Source organism: Anolis carolinensis, chromosome 5 (genome assembly GCF_035594765.1).
Source record: "Anolis carolinensis isolate JA03-04 chromosome 5, rAnoCar3.1.pri, whole genome shotgun sequence".
Classification (NCBI taxonomy): domain Eukaryota; kingdom Metazoa; phylum Chordata; class Lepidosauria; order Squamata; family Dactyloidae; genus Anolis; species Anolis carolinensis.
The window spans coordinates 37411587-37432803 of record NC_085845.1 but is presented as its reverse complement, the minus strand read 5'-3'; the positions used below and the strand labels follow the sequence as shown (position 1 = coordinate 37432803).

Genomic DNA, 21217 nt, shown 5'->3' with positions numbered 1-21217 from the left:
AAATTAGTAGTAGTAGTAATATGTGGACTGCCACTATTCCCTAAGTTATCTGTTGCTGGTAGCTTTGAAGGAAGGAGGGAGGGAGGGAGAGGGCCAATAAGTGTGAAGAGTGCCTTTGTCCTGTTTATTTAAGTTACTGCAAACTCTAAGTGCAAAAGCAGTTAAATCAGCAGGAAGATGAGAGGGAGTGGAATTTTGCCCACTTCTGTAGACCCAGACAAAAGCAAAATGCTGCAGTATCTCCTGACCTGTGTGCTCTTCCTCAATAACTGTTGCCACCTGGGTCACACACTGCTGGTGCTTGGCAGTCATAACATAACTTCTTTTCGGCTGCTAATGGTGCCCTGCTGAGTTATGAAAATGCACATGTCCATGGAAGATTGTTGGTTATGAACATGAGCTAAGGACACAATTTCAACAGCATTTAATTAGTACATGTGGCGTACAGTTCAGTTGATCATTCTATTTTTGTTTTAAAATTATTTAAAAACCTATATCCATTAATATAAGTTTAAAATACATGACCATCACCACCTTGATCTGATCCATCCTCTGCTCTCCTTCTAACAACTTTAGGGGAAAATAGAGTATTTGTCCCAATATTTGCCAGGTGAAAACAGGCACCTTGCTCTGCCTCCTGATGTGGCCAGTTCTTTTTCACCCAGAGCTCCCTTTGTGTCTATTATGTCATGTGGGTCATTTCATTACAACTGCAGATAGTCTTGCAGTAGGACAACTTACTCGATCCATAAATATATATGATAAATGCCTATACATGGATGAGTGTATGGAACATGCATAGTTAAGTGCTTTGCCTGTGATAACAATCACATTATTTATGTGGGTCTTTGTGTGTAGATGAATACAGACACCATGCAAGTTTGTTCCTAAAATTACTTATGAAATAACTTCTATAAATGAAAAGTACAGTATAACTTAGAAATTCGCTCTTGATTGAAGGCTATGCAAACATTGTTTTATTTATTCTGCTATTGCCTTTGCCATATTATCCATTACTCGAAGTGATTTGCTGTTTGTTGTGTTGACATGTCTTATTTTCTAAGATTGGGATATTTAAACTCTTAAGGTATTCTCAGTGTTATAGTCCAAAAAGTAACTCTTCCAAACAGTTCCCCCTTTACTTGCATAAAAAAAACCTATTCTTGCAAAATGAGGCTTTTCAGCCTCACCCACCCCTTACTTCTAGATTTGACATTGTATGAATTGTCTACCACCAACCAAATTTAGCAAAACACAGCAACAAATTTATAATGATAATTTAGTGGATTAGTTGTGACGGGGTGCAACCTGGAATCCGATTTCAAGCACCTAAACTGCTTTTCTCCAATGAACAAAGATTAAAAGTAGTAAAGTGAGTAAAAAGATTCGTCTTGCTGTTTTAACATATTTTCACTTTCTGAAGTATTCTATTGGCTGTTAACACATCAATCCAGTCTTCATGGACATTAAACCTACCAGTATTTAATCCCATCAAGAGTTAGCAATATAAATGTCTCATGTGAATGTTTCTTATAGTACAATCAGCATATTTAAATATTTATTATAAATATTTACACACAACCTTTGGCAATCTGTGTTGCCACTTAGAAATCAATTGACATATTTGTCACGTCTGTGCATGTTGTTAGGTAGGAGTCCATCCATTTTCATAATACAGCAAACATTTTGCATACATTGAACACTGGCATAAATTTATGCATGTTGAGCACACTCTCCTCTGACCCACAGAGATAGTTACATGAGAATACACTTGCTAAATATAAAATATCTGTTGTATTGATCATTTTGGCAATGACAGCTGAATTACAGATTCCTGTCAATGTGTTTTACCCAATTCAGACACATTTGATTTTTCTATAATTAGGGCAAAATGTACCTATAATCATGAAGAGACCTCACCATTTGGGTACATTTAATCAGTCCTACATTAGAAAATTCAGAATGGTGTCATCAGACAGTATGTTTAAGATGAGTACCCCCAGTTTGAAAGAACATGTACTGTACTTCACTCGACAGTTCGTCATACAACTTAAACTGATGTAAAAACTAAAGTAGCAGCTTGCTTTGTTAACTAATGATTGCAGTTTTGCAAGTTTCTCTTCTCCGAATACCAGTAACTGGAAAAATGTTTCTATAAATGACCTTTGTGTTTTCAGATTCAACATACACATAAGCTTCATGGCATGATTTTAAACTTCTGAACACCCACTTTATGCAATATATATCTTGGCCTATGCAAGAATCAAGAAAATATTTAGAGAAGCTTGTACTCTCAGGATCACATATTTATATTTATAGTTTGTTAATCCAGCTTTTTTACTTAAAGAACTTCTTTTCAGAAAGCAAACAAAGGCTGCCAGAATTCTCAAAAATGGGAAGAAAAAAACCCCCAATGATTTAAGTAAGTATACAAGTAAACAATTATGGTTAATTTAAAATTTCACCAGATTAAAATGAAAGGTTTCAAAGTTTCTTTTAAAGGTAAGAGCCAAAGAAAATTAAACAATAACCCAACCAAGATTTACTAAGTTAGGTGAACTGTTTGAAAATTAAACAATTGAAATGCCACTTCTGGCTTACTTGGGACTCCAGAACAATTCTCCTTTCTTATAGATTGCCGTTCATAGTGAACATGTATGCACCTTTTCAGGCATTTCATTGTTGTTGTTCACCATGGGATTGAATTGTTTCTTTCCACCAGGCACTTTATAGTAATATTTCCTGTCAATATTATTTGTAGGCATTATTTGGGTAGTGAGCTATAAAGTCCAATAGAGATCAGAGTGCAGACAAAGATTCCAAAATGAGATTTGATCATGGATGGCCATCCAGATAACATTAGAATGGATGATGTTATCGAGGCAAGACTTTCATAATGACCAGTATATGGATAAAACAAGCAGAGAATTCGATTGGCAACTTTATAATATTGGTAGTGCTATTTGTTGAAAACACAAATAGTTGAAGTTCTTTGTAAGTCAGTTGATCACTGTGTTCAGATATATGCACTTCAAACCCACTGAAACCATTAAGCCACCATGGCCAAGCACCCATTCCCATGGCCAGTATGGTCCATACAAAAAACAGTGAGTAGGTATAGAGTCAGTCCAGGGTCACAGCCTGGTACTCTCTCTTCCAAACCCTTTTAGGAATAAATAATTACTCAATAACAGATAAAATTAATTCTCGTATAGCTTACTTCATATTTTCAATGCTAGAGGAGTGTCTGGCTGCACTTCTCCAGCTGGAGGAAGAGACATCATCCTTCTAGATTTCCAACAAGTATTCTAGATGTACTCTTACATATGCTGGAAATCTGGGAGGGTGCTGGCTTTTCTTTTCCCTTAGCTGTGGAGTTGGCAGCTATATGCAGCCTAAAAGGCAGCACCTCTCTGGCTATGACATGCCCTGTCCAATAGACATTGCATTGACAAGGGTGCTGGCTGCTGTATAAGGAAGTACTGAACACCTCCATCCTTAATGACCAAAGAAGCGCATACACTGATGTACTAGGATGCTATTGTTATTGCTTGTTTATGCAGCACTAACAAATGTGCATTGATTTTTTGTGAGGGTGCCTTGCTTCATTTAATATTAAATGCTCCATGTGATGTTAAAGAAACAATTTGCCTCCCTAAATTTACAGAAGAAGAATATCATCTTGCCAAAAATTAGCAAGAAACTGTTGCATGTTCCTTTATTTATCGGTTTTAAAAGGTTTGGAAAATGGTCACAGAGTGGAACTGTAGACCATGCAACGCCAGGGTTATATCACCAACATAGCATCAACCTGCCTGCACTGTCCTGATTTAATAATGAATTGTCCAAGTATCCTGAAAAAAAGATGAACTGCCATTTTCTTCCTTTTTCTAAAATGAACCACTTCAGATTTTGCTTCTTTTCCCAACATCAAATGCAAAAACAGAGTAACATTTTGTCATGTAGTATGGTAAAAACACATACGATAAGATCGATACCATTTTATAACAATTTTATGCACATATTTTCTATTTTTAATTGTGAGGAGATTGTATTTGAGAAACATGCATAGGCAGCATCCAGAATGAAGCTAAACCAGCAAGTTAGAGAGGTAATTAAAATAAATGAAAACATGTCTTCTCCCCACTGTCAGCTGTTAAAATTCCCCTAACATTTTGTACTATAATAACTTAAAGAGTGTCTTAGAATGAACACAGATTATCATATACAGGACTGTGTATACATGGAGATCATGAGCTTTATTTAGAATCATGTTGCTAAGGTTTATAACAAAGAATGCTGCTGGTGTGAGCTTCTTTCAAGCCTTGGATGTTGGGGGTTTTTTTTCCCTAAAAGGTTCTTACAAGTTTTCATGGTACATCAACAGGATGAACTAATTTTGCCAGCTAATCTCTATTTTAATATTTTAATCAGAACAGTTCAACAACTAGAAAAAGGTCAGTGCTTCAAGTGGCAATGTTTAAGCCACATCAAATCCACTATCTCCCAAAATAAAGATGCAAAGGTCTACACTTCAGCATCAATAGTGCAATACAGTGGCCTTTCCTGAATAAAGGAGCAGAGGCTTACCCACAATAAAAGCTTTAAATAAGGGAGATTGTTGTCATTTATATAACAATTCTGCCTATTTAATATAAAATATATTGGGAAAGCTCAAACTGACTTTTACAATCTACATTCAACTAAAGCTTCACATAAGCGGCATCAATGGAATGAACAATGGGAATGCACTCAAGAGAAAAAAACACTTTCAAACTGACCGCAAAGAACAAAGGACAGAAAGTTGACTAAGTAACTGAACATCTGTAGTGTGGATAAGACATAAAAGAAAGATGGACCCTCAGATTACTTGCACTGTTTTAATGGACTGAAAGAAATGTAAAGCTTAGTCCATGTCCATTTCTTCAGATGATCTGGCCTGCTGGCAACAGTCCTCTGGTTTTGTGTTAGCAGCACTCTGTCCATTCATTGGTCCATTGTGTTCAGCATTTGATTTTGCCTGGTTTTGTTCTGCCTTGGGTTTAGGCTTGTAAATAATGGGATTGCATAAATTGTCCAGTTCCTATTAAAATTGAAAGAAAACAAAAAGTTATATATTATTTACTCAAATCTAATGTTCACATTTTTTGGCTGAATAATCTTCCCAAAATTAGGATGTACATTAGATTCATATAATCTAGTAATCTTGGTTTGGTGAAACGTCAGCATTTTTTGCCAGCCTCCATGATTCCATAGCATTGAACCAAGGCAGCTAAAGTGGATCCATTCTACAGCAGAGATGAACACCAAGGTTTTCTTTTCCATTGCTGAAAGCTTTGGTGTTCTAACACTTTTGTTTTCTAAGCATGCAGCCACTGTAATGCACACCTTGTTGGGCCAAATTACAAGAGTGCACTTTTTGCTGCTATGCATTACATACACCAGCAAATACATTTTGGTTTCAGGGTTTTGAAAATTAAAGATTTGATGGTGCATTAACTCGAGTAAATACGGGTATGAGTGAGAAGAAATAGTGCCATGAAAATTGATTATGGCATAGTACTTGCAAAGTAAGTGTGTAGGTAAACTATCTAAACAAAGATTTCAACTGTCTATGGTTTTACTACACCATTATATATAATGGGGTTTGAGCATCCACCAATTTTATTATTCATGTAAAGTCATGCATGTAAAACAGCTTTAATGGTGTAAAAGAAATAGTTTCTCACTTGCCTATCTAAAAAAACGAGAATTATCCAGTTTTGTGGAAATCTGTTTGATGCTTCACATTTTCATTTGTCTCCTGTTGCTAAGGAACAGACTATAGGGGTTTCAGAATTGCGATATGGCTTTCTTCTCTGTAGCATTTGCATGCACACACACATATACATCAAGTAAGAATTGTATTATTTATTGTAAATAAACAGCTCTTATCATTCATGGTTAAAAACCTATCAATTAGTTGGAACTGATCCTTTGCTCTTAGTTGAATGCTTAGAAAATGGTGAGATTAAAATGCCCTGCTGAAATCCTTTTATCAAATGTTCATTTCTCATGACTGTTCATAATACTTTTATTCCTCAGACATCTGTGCTCATGAACAACATTTTCCCCATTATCTACCTTAGCTTTTGCTATTATTTCTGCCACTTTCACAACAGGATCTTGCATCAAACTCAGCCTGTTCTGTGCATTCATTTTTGAGTTCAACCAATTCATAGCCTCACTGGCATACTTTTCAACTTTTTCCATGTCAACAGGATCAATGTGATCATATTTTTCATCCTAGAGAGAGAAAAATTGTGGTTCAAAATTTAGTAAGGTAAATTTAAACTACTGTTAAGGAAGCTCAATTGTGTGACATCTGAATGTTTCACTACTAGCAAAATTGGGAAAAATAGAACACAAGTTTGCAAATCACCTTGACAGTTGTTATTCCTTGTTATTTGGGTATGGAGTAAGTCTTACTGAATGTATGGTTATCTTGCTTCTGAACAAATAAGAATGGCACAGAGGACGGCAGTTAGAAACATGCATATTGATCCTACCTTGTTTTTGTAACCTTCAACAGCTTTCATAAGCAACTGGAGTTTCTTTCCCAAATCATTTAATGCTTTTGGCCTTTCTTCATGTTCCATATATCTATCTTGAACGGGACCACCCAATTTCTATAAATACATACAAAAGATGGTTGATATGCTGTAGAATAGTTAACAAAAGTGGTTAACATGTAAGGGGAAACACCACAGACTAGACTGAAACTGAGTGATACAAAGAAGAGACACAATGGCTTCAGTGAGGGTTATGTTGGTCAACCAATTTAAATTCCATCAACTTCAGTGACTATACTTTTGATCAAGTCTGGACCCACTCCCACGTGCTCAAAATAAATAAATGCTTATATTGTTATTGGCATAGGAATACAATATGCTTTTTGAAATAAGGCTAGTAACTCTAAGAAGGAAGATGAAAAAATTGATATTATAATCAGCACCAAGAAGCCGTCATTCTCAAATGTACCATAAGATTCTTTGCAAGTCCGTTTAGTTCAGAGGTGGGAACTGAAAAGTCTGTAATAATCAAAAGCTCAGAATTGCAAATTTGGAGGAATGACTGTACTTCTTGCTACACTATTTAATATACATTAACAAGGTAAAAATAGTGACATATTGAATTTAGTATCTCTGATTATTAAAAGAAAAGACACAAACTCAAGTGGCATATATTAGTAAGGAAACTACAGATTAACAGGCTGCTTGACTACAACTGTGCTTCTTCAAGCGATAACTTGTGAACTCAATCATTTCGGGAACACTGTACCTGTGTAGTCCACCTTCTGGAAATTATAGAGCTAAATAGTTTTATGATGAGGCCTTTCCACACACTGTACTGCCACAGTAGGACAATGTCTATGAATGAAAAACATAATGCAGAAGAGGGGAGGTGGCTGGCTTGTGTAAGTGCAAAAATGACCACTTGAAGAACCACAATTAGAGATAAGCATACTATTTAGTAGTCACTGTGGCTCTCTCACATGAGAAACTATCAAGCTATTTTACTTTCGTGACAGGTGCTTCATGTCGTAAAGGATTGCTGAGTGGCTGAGTTATTGAATGGCTGAAAAAAAGAAAGTAAATTCAAGAATTACAGTTCCATGATTACAGGTCTTACTTTCATTTCCTGAAGTTTTTCCACATATACATGTTTTGGTTGATCTTCTCCATCTTCATAAAGCCAGTTTTCAGTATCCTCCAACATTAGAGATATCTTTCTTGACTCCTAGGAAGCGCAATATAAATACCATAGTATATACATTTTTGCCATTTTGAATGAATGAAAATGGCAGAAGGTGGCTATGTAAGTATGCCTTCCAAAAGGGATGGTAAAATGTGGCCTTCCAAACATTCTTTACCATTAACTGTGTTTGCTATGGCTGATGGGACTTTCAGACATCATCATATCTGGGGAGCTGCACTTGCCCCACACCTTACTTACATTTTAATTCATGTATATTCCTGTAACTAGACACTTACTAAATGAAATTCCAATTTCTACGCTGACAGGAGAAAATAGTCTTTCTACAATAGTAATGTGGACTGAAATGCCAGAACTAGGACGACTACCCTTATTAAAAAGAGAACAGGGAATGCTAATTATCTCATGGGTTTTGTTAAGACAGGAGTGGGGAAACTGTAACCTTTCATATGTTGGACTGGAACTATGACAATCCCAAGCAAAGTGGGAAAGCGGCATAGCTGGAGTTTAACTCATCCAGAGTTTATTGCTACAGGTATTTCAAGGATACCATACTCTTGTTTTAAGGCAACCCTTCACATTTTCTGCATTTTTTTCTGTTTGTATAATGCATTCATCTTCTGAAAGACAGAGCAAAGAATATAGCTAAGTAAATTAAGTCTAATGGTCAATTAGTCAAGATGTGTAGGAAGGCTGTAATTCCACTTAAGTATCTATCAGAAATACCTTTCTAGTACAGTTTAATCTATACTTATGTACTTCAGCAGAGTTAAAAAACATAACACTTAAATCTGTACTCAGGCTGAAGGACACATGCCAGTTTATTTCTTCTGCCAACAGATACTTGAAATGGCTTTTTAAAAAAGTGATCTTAAAAAGCCAATGCTTATCATTATGCCAGTACTTCCATGTTATAACATAGAGAAGTACAAAAACATGAAATGTAAAAACCACATACAAGGGAAAAAATAAATTTGTACAGATGCCCTTCCATTCAAAAAAGGACTTATTTATTCCAAGTTACAGTATACTATGTTTCAAAACTATGTTTTTAGAGTGAGGTAACATAGAAAACAATCTATGCATTGCTGGCACCTTCCCTCATTTTGAAGACTGCAGCTCAGGGGAACAGGATGTCTGTAGAGGTGGCAAACATCACCATTATCCCTTCTAATCAAAACAGCTTGAGAACTTGACCCTGTAAGTCCCACTAATCATGTCAAAGCCTAATCATGATTCCAGTATTTCCTTCTAATAGCCCTATGGTTGTAATGTGGTGAGGATAGACATTTTCCTTGTTCTGAGAAAATGTAAGGTGTATTCTGTCCATTGATACGGCTCACATGCTATAGGAGCTAGACTAATGACAGGCTAACATCATTCAAATTCCAATTCCTTCAGCAATCTTTCATACATTTCTCTGTGATCAGAACCGACTACTTTTCTTTTCTGCCCAAGCCCATTCCCTTTGCCAGAATTTCCAATCTTGTTTTCCCATGTAAGCCCAACACAAATCTGATCCAGAGGGCTGAGAATCTGTCTGGAGAGCAGTCGTGGGAGATAAGAAAACGCCCAATTCCAACAACACTGGATACGGAAGATATATCATAGAATATGATACTACACTATTAAGACTTTCCATGACTAATTGAATAAATTTATCTTGTTATAAAAGCATGAAGGTTCTTACATCCTCAGTTACAAATTTTTCATAAACGCCACACAACTTGTCTCTTAGGTCATACACATATTCTTCCACAGCATTTTTGGCATCATTTTTCTCCTTTTCCAACTTGTCTTGCATTATCATCTTTCCCTGTAAGAATACCATATTCTTAAAATAAATGTAAATCTGACACATTGATTTATTTTTCCATTTAAATATTACATCTATGATTTCAAAATCTCCCACAACAAACATCACTGATATCTTTTTAGCAGAATCATCAGTCATGCACCCTGCACTTGGCAAACAAACATATCATTTGAAAATGTTACAATAGCCCAAACTTTATTTATTTAATGATGATTTACAGCAAGGGTAGGCAGAAGGCAGTCTGCGATCTGTTAGGCGATTTTTAATAGACTGACAAATAGCACTCAATATTGTATATACATTTACCCTTCCCAGCCTAATTCATACTGATAAAATTAAGAAAAGAATGGGGATGGTGGGAGGGACTGTGATGGAGCTTTGTGTAGAAGATATATATGGTTTTGGAACTCAAACATTCCTGGGTTAAGTATTCTTTATTTCTTTTTATATGTCTTTTTCAAGTTCTACTGCTTGATTGCAAAGTTCTAAGCAAACACAAAATAAATTCTGCACTACAGAACTCTTCTACCTAATTATATCTCTTCTTTCTCTCAATTCTTTAAAACTAGTCACAACAACTATAATGTTACAGTCATTCCTTACCTCATTTTCAATGAAGCAATTAATAAGGTCTTGTCCCACTTGTCTGTACAGGTTAACCTGGATAGGTAGATCAATGCTCTTGACCTTAGCTTTAGCTTTAGTGGACTGATTTGTATCAAGCTTGTCTCCTGAAGCAGTCTGCACAATGACATAATGAAATTATCTTCAGCATTTCAGAACATTTGAGTATGGTATCAAAAAATCTAATGATAAGGAAATGATACCAACCAATAAGTTTGCACTACTGCCATTTCAGTAGGCCATGATGGAATTCTTTGTGATTTTGAACAGCCACAAGCCTGTTTGCAATTCTTAAACATTTAATTTATTTATTGATTTAAAATGGAAAAATAATAAAAGACATTGCTATTTAATGTCTGACAGTGCAGAGTAATTTTTGTTCCTGCAGAACACTTACAAGTCAAGGAAGGAGACTAGTTAAGAACTGGTTGAAAAGAAGTGCTTTAGATTAAAAGCCAAAGGATAGTATCTACTGGAATACTGTGTGGTAAATTTAATTCCCCATATCACACCAACACTGTGAAGCCTACTGGGCCTTGAATATGTGTGTAATGAAACACCAAGGTATCAAAATTCCTGTCTACAGACAAGTAAGTTATGGAAGACTTCTCAGACTAAATGTGTCTTGTTTAAATAGTTCTTAGCAACATGACAAGACAGTCAATTCTATCCTAAAACTGAAGCCTATGCCTTTGAAAAAAGCCTTAGCTAAGGATAGTGTGTCTCCTCTGAATAAATGCCTGGGGGAGGCAATGGGCTGGATGAGGAAAAACAAACTGAAATTGAATCCAGACAAGGGTCCTAACCTAGGGATGGAGGTGTGTCAACCAATTCTGGATGGGGTTATCCCCCCCGAAAGACTATGTTCTCAGCTTGGGCGTTCTCCTGGATCCATCTCTCCGAATGCCAGCCCAGGTAGATGCGATGGTCAGGAGTGCTTACTACCAGTTGCACCCCTTCCTAGATTTGTAGGATGTAATGATGATAGTGCACATGCTGGTAACCTCAAATTTAGACTTCTGCAATGTGCTGTACATTGGGCCACCTATGTACAAAGTTTGGAAACTCCAATTAGTTTAAAACACGCCAGCCACATTGGTCACAAGAACATCCAGGAGTGAGCACATTACATCAATCCTAAAGTCACCCCACTAGTTGTCAATTAGTTTTCGAGGAAAGTACAAAATGTTGGTTTCGTCCTTTAAAGCCCTACATGGTTTGGTCCAGGTTACCTACAGGATCATCTTCTCTGGTAAAATCTGTCCCACACATTTAGGTACTCTGGAGGGTGGCTGTTCCCACTAGTCAGAACCCAACTGGTGACTGTCAATCAGAGGACCTTTTCATCAGTCGCTTCAAAACCATGGTGACCTGCTGGAAAAGCTCCGAAAGCTTAATGAGCTGTCAGAATTTAAGACAAAAATTAAGCTCTCTCTCTTCCGGCAGGCCAACCCAGTCAGTTTAACTATGAATTTTAAATCACATTCTATGGTTATGTGTTTTAACTTTTGTCTCATGTATCTTAATATGTGTTATGTTTTAATATACCTTTAATGGGTGTATTTTAATTATTCTAAACTGTTCTATAGATGTATTTAACTATTTTGTGTCACGCCTTGAGCCAAAAGGAAAGGTGGGTAATAAATAAATAAATAAATAAATAAATAAATATCATCGTCATTATCCTGTCTTTACTTGTATTACATACTGACCTTTCCTTCAGCCACTATATGATCAGCATCCTCTTCCGCTGGATTGTGGTGGTCAGTTTGGTTCTTGTGATTACCATCATCCTGATCAACTTGCATTTTAGCCTATAAAAAGAGAGGTTTAAATTTTACACTAGACTTCACGTACATATAGGTGTCTTTTTCTAATTAACAACATGAAGCTTTTTGTTAACAACACATACACCATTATGGAAAAACACAAAGCACTGTGTCTAAATAGTATCACATGCTTTTTTAAAAACACCTCCTCCCTTAACTAAGCGCATTACTCAAGATTTCTCAAGCCTTACTTCCTTTAAAATGTTTAAGAAAGAATATTATAGACAACTAGTTGATTTGACAGTATACATAATTTTACATCTAGCCATAATCCCAACAGCTGGTCTAGATTCAGTAGAAATATATAGGGTCAAGTTATTTCACAGCATATTTAGATTTGAAGAACACATTATTAAAACACACAAATACAAACAATATTCTACTTTTGAAATACACAGCTATTTCACAGTTCTGAAGACTTTCCTTTTCTACTCAGAAAAGGAACAATAAGGCAGAAGAATAATTTTATTTTTTTAAAGCTACTAAATGCTATATGTTTAACAAACCTCATCCTCAGAGTCGAGGGAGTCATCCTCAATTATGAAAGGTAATTGCTGACAAGCATCATAGTAAAAACAGAATATAATTAGTTGCTTTTCCACGGGAAACATGTCTTAGACATAAAAATGGTTGCCTTTGCACTGAACAGATTATTCTTCCATAATTGTTTTTATCCAGAACAACAGTTCACACTGCTTTTATATTTGAAAGAGGCTGAATAAAGAAGTAATTTCTCACATTGCATATTTCAAATTAAGACAGACTAGGTTTTAGTATCTTGCTTTTGATATCTTTTAAATTTATGAAAGTTTAAGAAGGCTAGGAGGCACCCTAAAATCTGCAAATTAAAATCTATTTTTGGAAACAACTGTAACACAAACCAAACAACAATGTACATGGCTTAGGTTGTTTCAAATTAAGCTGTTCCTGCTTCTTAGAAACTCCCAGTAAGATCAAATTAATAAACAAAGATTTCATGTGCTAAAGTTACTTATGCATGTAAACTGTACTTTTATGAACAAATATACATAAGAAAAAGAGACATGCAAAACAAAAAATACAAGTTAAAGAGAAAATTGAAGGGAAGAATAATATGAAATAATATGATTCTGAAATATCAGTAAGTTGAGAGTACAGTATATCAAGATTGAAATTCAGTAACTTTATGTTGATTGAAAAAATGCTTTTACAGATTTCATTCCATTTTATAACAGTACTCTTGCATGGTTATTAAAAGATGCTGCCACTTTCAACTTGTAGCATCAGGAGTGACTTTACGGTTTCACTTACCAGTTCATCTTTATTTTGATTCTTACAGGACAATTCCGTGTCCATAGGTACTTCACCAGGGTCATTATCTGTACTTTGTTTCTCTATTACAGATGCATTAGCCACACTGAAAATCCCATGTATATTAACACGAACTTTAACCTTCACTTTTGAATTGTCACCATCATGTTGGGGCCCAACATTCTGAATAACAAAATGACCTGAACAATATAAAACACATGGCTAGGATTTGTTTTTTGTGACAAACAATTTCTTTCTTTATTTTGTTCATTTAGTTATTAAGTCACTGCTCAACTAAAGATCTAAAAACATATAGGCATTAACAACTGGTAATCTCTAGTTTGTACTTCTGGGTCATGAAGACCCCAGTGCTGCTTTTGGAGATACCAACACCCCCAGGCCATTTTTTCTGGAAAATCACATTTAAAATAGGTTACAGAGCTTCCCATACACTGCTATTAAAATTAAATTTCGAATTAAATCTTATATGTGGCTGGTATCTTAATTCTGCTGGCGAAAGACATTATTGTAATTTCTCTTCTTCGCACTCCCAACTCACTTTTACAGAAATAAAGTTACACTCAAGAAGGATAAGATGTTATGGCAAGGATAGTAGGTTTGCCAAGAATAATTCTGTACAACCAGCAATGACATTTAACAGTTTTGTAGAACAAATACTGCTATATGTCCTTTTTTGGCAAATCTGTTAAATATAATTTTAGCACAATTTTTAAAAAATTAATATATAACACCATTTGTGGAAATATGTCTATCCAGTAACAAAATGTAATTTGAAATTATCTTGTGGATTAAGGTGGTGTGAGCTGCAGTCCAACAGTATTTGGAAAGCCACCCAATCTCCATCACTTCTCAAGAAAGTTCCAGAACTTAATTCCATGAATTTATACTTTCATAATAAATTACTTAAACAACACACACAAACCAATTTCAATTTTTGTGATTTCCTAATTTTCTTACACAAATATTCTTGTTTGAGATACGGGCTCCCTTATATTCAGAATACATCACACCCAAAAGGTAAATAAACATTTTACCTATTCTTGTATCAGGGTATGGGATATCATGAGGATATGTATAAAATGCTTCCAATTCAAAAGGCTCTTTCTTGTGGAAAGTAATAACTTTTGAGAATGGTGCAGCATGGTTTTTGTTGAATACTTCACATTCGCTGCAGAAGAACAAAATGTTAACAGTTAAAAGCCAATAAGGTTGCAAGTAAATCACAAGTAAAGAACCGCCACAATATGAGAAGTACATGAAATTACTCAATCCTATTAGTGGAACTATTGTGCTATTTCAGATCTGAGACTTACAGGCCAAATTATGATTACAGAGTACCTTTCCATTACAAATGTGTACACACTGTGAAACACCAGTTAAGATCTATAAAACAGGATAATTTTGATTTTTCTATTAACTCAAACTTTTGGTAGCTGCAATTCAACTATAATCTCTGCCTAGTAACTCTGTGTCTTAGAAGAACAACAGGGAGAAAAGGAAGCAGATTCTTGATAGAAATCCTTGGTAGTCTCCCAGAAATTGGTATTACTAACTTTTTCTTAGAGAGTCAAAATATCACAACTGATACCACAATTTACTGATATGTAGATATGCCAACTGTTTGGTTCTCTTTCATGCCCTTTTACCTCAGAACTCTTACCCTGTTCCTTCTTCGTAAGAAGACTGCCACCTCAGAGTAATTGAATAAGGAACAACATCTGTGATGGAAAATTCACGGACTTTAAATGCAGGAGAAAGAATTGCACACTATAAAAGAGAAAAACAATCAGCCAGTCATACAACTGACACATTTATTTTCATTTTATTGAGCATTATTCAACTAAATTTTAATCACACACATTACATTGATAAAGCTTTAATAATTATGTGTTGTACCAAAACCAATAAAATAAACTGGTGAGCCACTCAAATTACAACTTTCTGAAATATTGGCTAAATTGCTGACCAACATAATGACACTAGGCAAACTTACCTGTAAAGCACAGCCCCTTGCAACAGCTTCATCTGCATTTAGTGTGGTACTTATATCTTTACAGAAGAATTTACATATCTGTTCTTTAACTGCTGGGATTCGAGTTGCTCCACCAACTATTTCTATGCTGTATACATCTTCACGCTGCAGTTCTAGGAAACAAGAGAGTTAGTTTCTATTGATGAGGGAAAAGTGTAAACCAGGGGTCCCCAAACTTTTTAAACAGGGGCCCAGTTCACGATCCTTCGGACCGTTGGAGGGCCGGACTATAGTTGGCCACCAAGTAATAATAAATAAATAAATAAATAATAACAGCAACAATAATAATAATAAAAAAGAAGGTTGGAAGAGACCCTTTGGGCCATTGAGTCCAATCCCCTTCTGCCTTTGTGCACTGAAAGCACAAGCAAAGCACCTCTAACAGATGGCCACCCAGCCTCAATGTTAATAATAATAATAATAATAATAATAATAATAATAATAATAATAATAATAATAATAATAATACAAGGTTTTGGAACATAATACTCCTGACCTCACAATCGTGTTAAAAAACAAAGTATGGATTGTCGATGTTGCAATCCCAGGTGACAGCATGATTCAGGAGAAACAACTGAAAAAGCTGACACGATATGAGGATTTAAAGATCAAATTATAAAGACTCAGGCACAAGCCAGTCAAGGTGGTCCCAGTGGTGATCGGCACACTGGGTGCAGTGCCTAAAGACCTTGGCCTGCACTTAAACACAATCAGCGCTGACAAAATTACCATCTGACAGCTTCAGAAGGCCACCTTACTGGGATCTGCACACATTATTCGCTGATACATCACACAGTCCTAGACACTTGGGAAGTGTCCGCCGTGTGATCCAGTACAACAGCCAGCAGAGTGTCTGCTGTGGACTCATCTTGCTGTGTTTCAAATAATAATAATAATAATAATAATAATAATAATAATAATAATAATAATAATGGCTGTAAGAGGAGACCCCTTGGGTCATTTAGCCCAACCCCCTTCTGCCCTTGTGCCTTGGGGGCCGGATAAAAGGCTTTGATGGGCCGCATCCGGCCCCCGGGCCTTAGTTTGGGGACCCCTGGTGTAAACCTATCTGGAAACAACTGCTCAGGATATACCAATACGTCTTTTTGAGGACTTTCCTCTACTTTCAACGTAACTGTGGCAAATCTGTTTTTATAATCTATTTAAATTTAGTCCTAAATTAATACTTAAAGCAATGCTAACCCCGAGCATAACAATTCTGGTACATCAAGCACTTTCCCCTCTATTCTGAAAGGACAACCTGCAAAACTTTCTGTATTTCTTGAGTGTGCCATGATGTTTTTGTTTTGCACATGGATGCTTTTTTCTGGCTATGGAAGCACATGTATAGAGAATGAGTATATTTGATTGCCTGAGATATGATTTTGGTTGGATTTGAATATTTAGTCACATTTAACAATTCTCAATGCAGTAGTTTCTACATAAACTGACAATCAAAAATCAAACATAAAATATAACAATGTGTAAGTAATATACAAACAAAAAAGCTGATGTAGCTTTTACTTACTAGCTTGCTCCATCACTGCTCGTAAAGGAGGTTCTACTCTATTGAGAAGAGATGCACACAACTGTTCAAATTGAGCCCTATATTTAAGAGGGAAAGATCATTAACGGTTGAGTGAAGTAGGAAGAACGAGCTATCATTTTAGTTAAGCATTACAGAACTGAACACAATACCTGTTCATCTTACTGGAGACATCAACATCATTCATGAAGCATTCTATGTTCATGGGAAGATCAGAGGCATTGGCACTCATAAGTTTCTTCAGCTTTTCACACTCCTGATATAAGCGAAGCAGTGCCCGAGGATTGTCCTTCACATTCAGTTTATACTTAGTCCTGAACTCTTCACAGAAGTAATCCACCAAAACCTCATCAAAGTTTCTACCACCCAGAAATGGGTCAAATGTAGTAGCCAGGACCTGTTAAGTTGAAAATATGACATGACTATCCAGTTGATCAAGTTGTAAGAAAATGTCTTGTGTTTGCAACACGTGGACAACATGTTTCAGATGTAGTCCCTATAGCACCCCTTTTTAATTTATGAAGGAATACACATTCTCAATAATTGTGACAATTCCATATACAGACAGTCCCCAAGTGAGGTGAAATCTTCTGAACAGGAGCACAGACAGCAAAAGAAATACCACAGGGTTGTTAACCCTTCCCTATGCTATCTGTCTGTCTGTCTATATATAAATATAATGTGTGTCTGTCCCATGGAGTAAACAACACAACCACTGAACCAAATCATACCAAATTTGGCCACAAAAGACACAGTCATCCAATCTATGTCATTCAATAAAAAGCCCCTAGAAAAAGGACGAGGAAGAGCCGTTCTCCCCCTGGCTGCCAGTCAGAAGGGTAGGCCCCGCCCCCTTTAGGCCATGCCCCTTCGTGTCATAGCAACTCCCTCAGCCACAATGGTGCCAGGGGTCAGGCAGGTTTCACTTAGGCCTCTTCCACACTGCCTATAAAATACAGATTATCTGATTTGAACTGGATTATATGGCAGTGTAGACGCAAGCTATATCACCCAGAATGCCAAGGCACATAATCCACAGTATCTGCTTTGAACTGGATTATTCTTGAGTCCACACTGTCATATTATCCAATTCAATGTGGATTTTATATAGTTGTGTAGAAGGGGCTCTTATAATCCAGTTCAAAGCAAAGAATAGATTATAAATATTATAAAAATTACTGTGGTATAATAAAAGAGAACAATATAATCTCTAAAATCATGGTAGTAAATAAATAACAACACTCTGAAAACAGGGCAATTCCAGACAGGAAACAATCAGGGCCAGCTAACACCTCCCAACAAAAGATTCCCCCAGGGAGGAAGCAGCCAGGCTTTGAAGCTGAAAGGTCATTACATGCTAATCATTCTGGCTAATTGCAGCAATCATACTTGCCTCTAACAGACAAAAATGTAACAACCAGAAATATTGTATATTCACAAGCTTTAAGAAATAGCATATACAGTAGAGTCTCACTTATCCAACGTTCTGGATTATCCAACACATTTTTGTAGTCAGTGTTTTCAATGCATTGTGATATTTTGGTGCTAAATTCGTAAATACAGTAATTACTACATAGCATTAATGTGTAATGAACTACTTTTTCTGTCAAATTTGTTGCATAACATGATGTTTTGGTGCTTAATTTGTAAAATCATAATCTATTTTGATGTTTAATAGGCTTTTTCTTAATCTCTCCTTATTATCCAACATATTCGCTTATCCAACGTTCTGCTGGCCCGTTTATGTTGGATAAGTGAGACTCTACTGTACTACCACCACCAACTCAATACTTTATTTCCCATACCACCAGACTTCACCACAGCAACGCGTGGCCGGGCACAGCTAGTGTGTGCATATATATGTGTGTGTGTGTGGATTGAGTCACACTTTAAAAATGTACCTGTTCCGAGTTACACACACATTCAACTTAAGAACAAACCTACAGAACCTATCTTGTTTGTAACTTTAAGAGACTGCCTGTAATGCTTTCCCTCTTTGAATTACATGCTGTTCCAAGAATTCACCTTCAATTTTCCTTTGTTAAAAGCACAAATGGAGATTTGGTATGCAGAGTGTCCCATGTCTACAAAAACCACATTTCTTGGTCTCTCTTCCAGGCTTGGCAGATCTTGCTTATAAATTCCATAGGCGAGTGCAACTGTAAGAATGTAAAGAACATACATTGGGAAATAGAAGTTATTAAGAATAATTTAAGCTACCAGAACCTAACAGAAATGATACATAAAAGTACATAAAAGCTTCCAAAAATTTTCCATTATACACTTATGTGGGAGTAAGATTACTTATTTCTGAGTAAGCATAGCTAAGATTTCTCAGTCCACATTATATACAGAAAATTCTAGGGGGAAATCTCTCACATGCTATTTATTTGTGAGTAAATTCCCCAAGAAAAAGATTGCTTTATGAGTATACATTAGATACAGAAAATTCTGCCGGGGGGGACGGGGGAACGGGATGGGACTCCTCTAATGCAGTTTATTTGTAAGTTCCTGCAGAAGAATGGTGCCCTGTGTAATTCAACTAGTACTCTAGTTATACACTTACTCTCCTGGATAAATGAGATTTTAAATAAAGATTCATTCTATATAATTATTATTAAAATCATAAGCATACCTGCTGTAGTTTCATTCATTAGCCTCAGGCAGTTTAAACCTGCCACTTGTGCAGCTGCCATTACTGACCTTCTCTCAGCATCAGTAAAAAAACCTGGTATCTGTTGAAAAAACATTTTCTCCTATTATCATCATTTCATCCCCTTCTGCTAGTAAAATTTAACAAGCTTGAAAATTTGAATCTATTTTATTGGGAAAAAATCATCATTCTAAAGCAAATACTCATGATTAAATAGATTGAAACACATAAACACATATTGGTTCCTTCAATGTAATGGTCCAATTAATATACTAATTAGATATAACATACTAAAATATGAAAACCATCCACTTCAAATGTGTTGCTAAACCCAACATCATGCTGGCACTGCATTGTGAAAATCTTCTTCTCCCAGAGGCCCACAATTTCACCCCTAAAAACAATGCCTTTGAGGATTGATGGACCGGAGAACGGAAATTCTCTTAATCCACCTGATGGAAGAAATTAGGCACCTCTATTCGACTGATGTCCACTCTGAGTCCCCTCGGGGAGATAGGTACAGGATATAAATAAGGTTTTATTACATTATGATGTTAATTTATATAGCACTATCTATATGTGTGATATCCTATAAAATACAAGAGCTTTACAATATATAACCTAAGAAAGGGGAAAGGAATGGAAGTGAGATAAATAGAGGAAAACTGTGTCTTTATTTCTGTTGCATGTGGTTCAGTTCAGGGTAAGGGATGGAGATCAAAGACTTACAAAAGGATGGGCTACAGGGAAGAATGTTAAGGATCACAAGGACTTAAGGAAAGTAGTTTGAAAAATAAAGAACAGAATTAGAGGCTGTTCTATATCATGAATGTTCATTCTTGGATGACAGGAGGAGCAATCCATACACTCATGCACTATCCCCTGGTATGTGAGGGGATAATGAAATAATGCATGGATTGCTTCTCTGTGAACAGATATGTATGCTGATGTTTTTCTGTTAATCTGCTTTGAGTCTCCTGCAGGAGAAATAAAGTGGGGTATAATAATAATAATAATAATAATAATAATAATAATAATAATAATAATAATAATAATAATAATAGATATCCATGTGGAAGAGTTCTCTGGACATGTCACTAAAGGTAGTGCAGATAGGAATATCTGCTTATTTCCCCTTAAATCTCTATTTTCATTTTGTCAAAATTATTTTTAGACTGTAAGCTTGATGGCAAGGTCTGTCTCAGCATGATGCTAAACAATCCTTCTAAAACTGAAGTACATTTGGGATATTGCAATAAATGATAAATTGACATGTAAGATTAAAACTAAAAGAGGGATATTAAAAAAGGATGATTTTGGGAAGATATGGGGAAAATTTATAGAGTTTGTATATGTAGAAGGTAAGGGGGGAAAACCTGTAAAAGAAACAATGGAATTTTGGAAATAAATATTGTAATTGGCTGGTCTGGGGTGAAGGGATAGCACTAAGGTGAGGGGTAATAAAAGGTAAATAATATGAGTATGTAATATAGAGAGTGAAAATACTTTATGAGCTTGATATACATAACTCTGTATTGCAAATTTGTTAAAGAATGTATAAGTTTTAAGTATAAATAAATAAATAAATTTAAAAAACTGAAGTACAGTATATTAAGTTCTTTTAATGCATCTTTACATAGTCTGTTTAACC

General features: G+C 35.8%; 1 protein-coding gene across 2 annotated transcripts in view; it reads right to left on the bottom strand.

Moving 5' to 3' along the window:
* Positions 1–1545: 1545 nt before the first annotated feature.
* The window catches only part of hspa4l (heat shock protein family A (Hsp70) member 4 like), a 33723-nt gene continuing 14051 nt past the window's right edge, over positions 1546–21217 (bottom strand). The window contains exons 5-20 of one of the 2 annotated variants that reach the window (XM_062983644.1): positions 19549–19648; positions 18939–19072; positions 17066–17310; positions 16896–16972; positions 15329–15480; positions 14996–15102; positions 14370–14503; positions 13315–13514; positions 12531–12578; positions 11908–12009; positions 10175–10312; positions 9446–9571; positions 7672–7779; positions 6549–6668; positions 6124–6285; positions 1546–5083 (exon numbers count right to left, since the gene is read on the bottom strand). In XM_062983644.1, the coding sequence (XP_062839714.1) occupies positions 4907–5083; positions 6124–6285; positions 6549–6668; positions 7672–7779; positions 9446–9571; positions 10175–10312; positions 11908–12009; positions 12531–12578; positions 13315–13514; positions 14370–14503; positions 14996–15102; positions 15329–15480; positions 16896–16972; positions 17066–17310; positions 18939–19072; positions 19549–19648 (2130 nt within the window). In that variant the 3' untranslated portion in view covers positions 1546–4906. The remainder of the gene's footprint in view (positions 5084–6123; positions 6286–6548; positions 6669–7671; positions 7780–9445; positions 9572–10174; positions 10313–11907; positions 12010–12530; positions 12579–13314; positions 13515–14369; positions 14504–14995; positions 15103–15328; positions 15481–16895; positions 16973–17065; positions 17311–18938; positions 19073–19548; positions 19649–21217) is intronic. The other variant, XM_003221759.4, reaches the window with a different exon arrangement.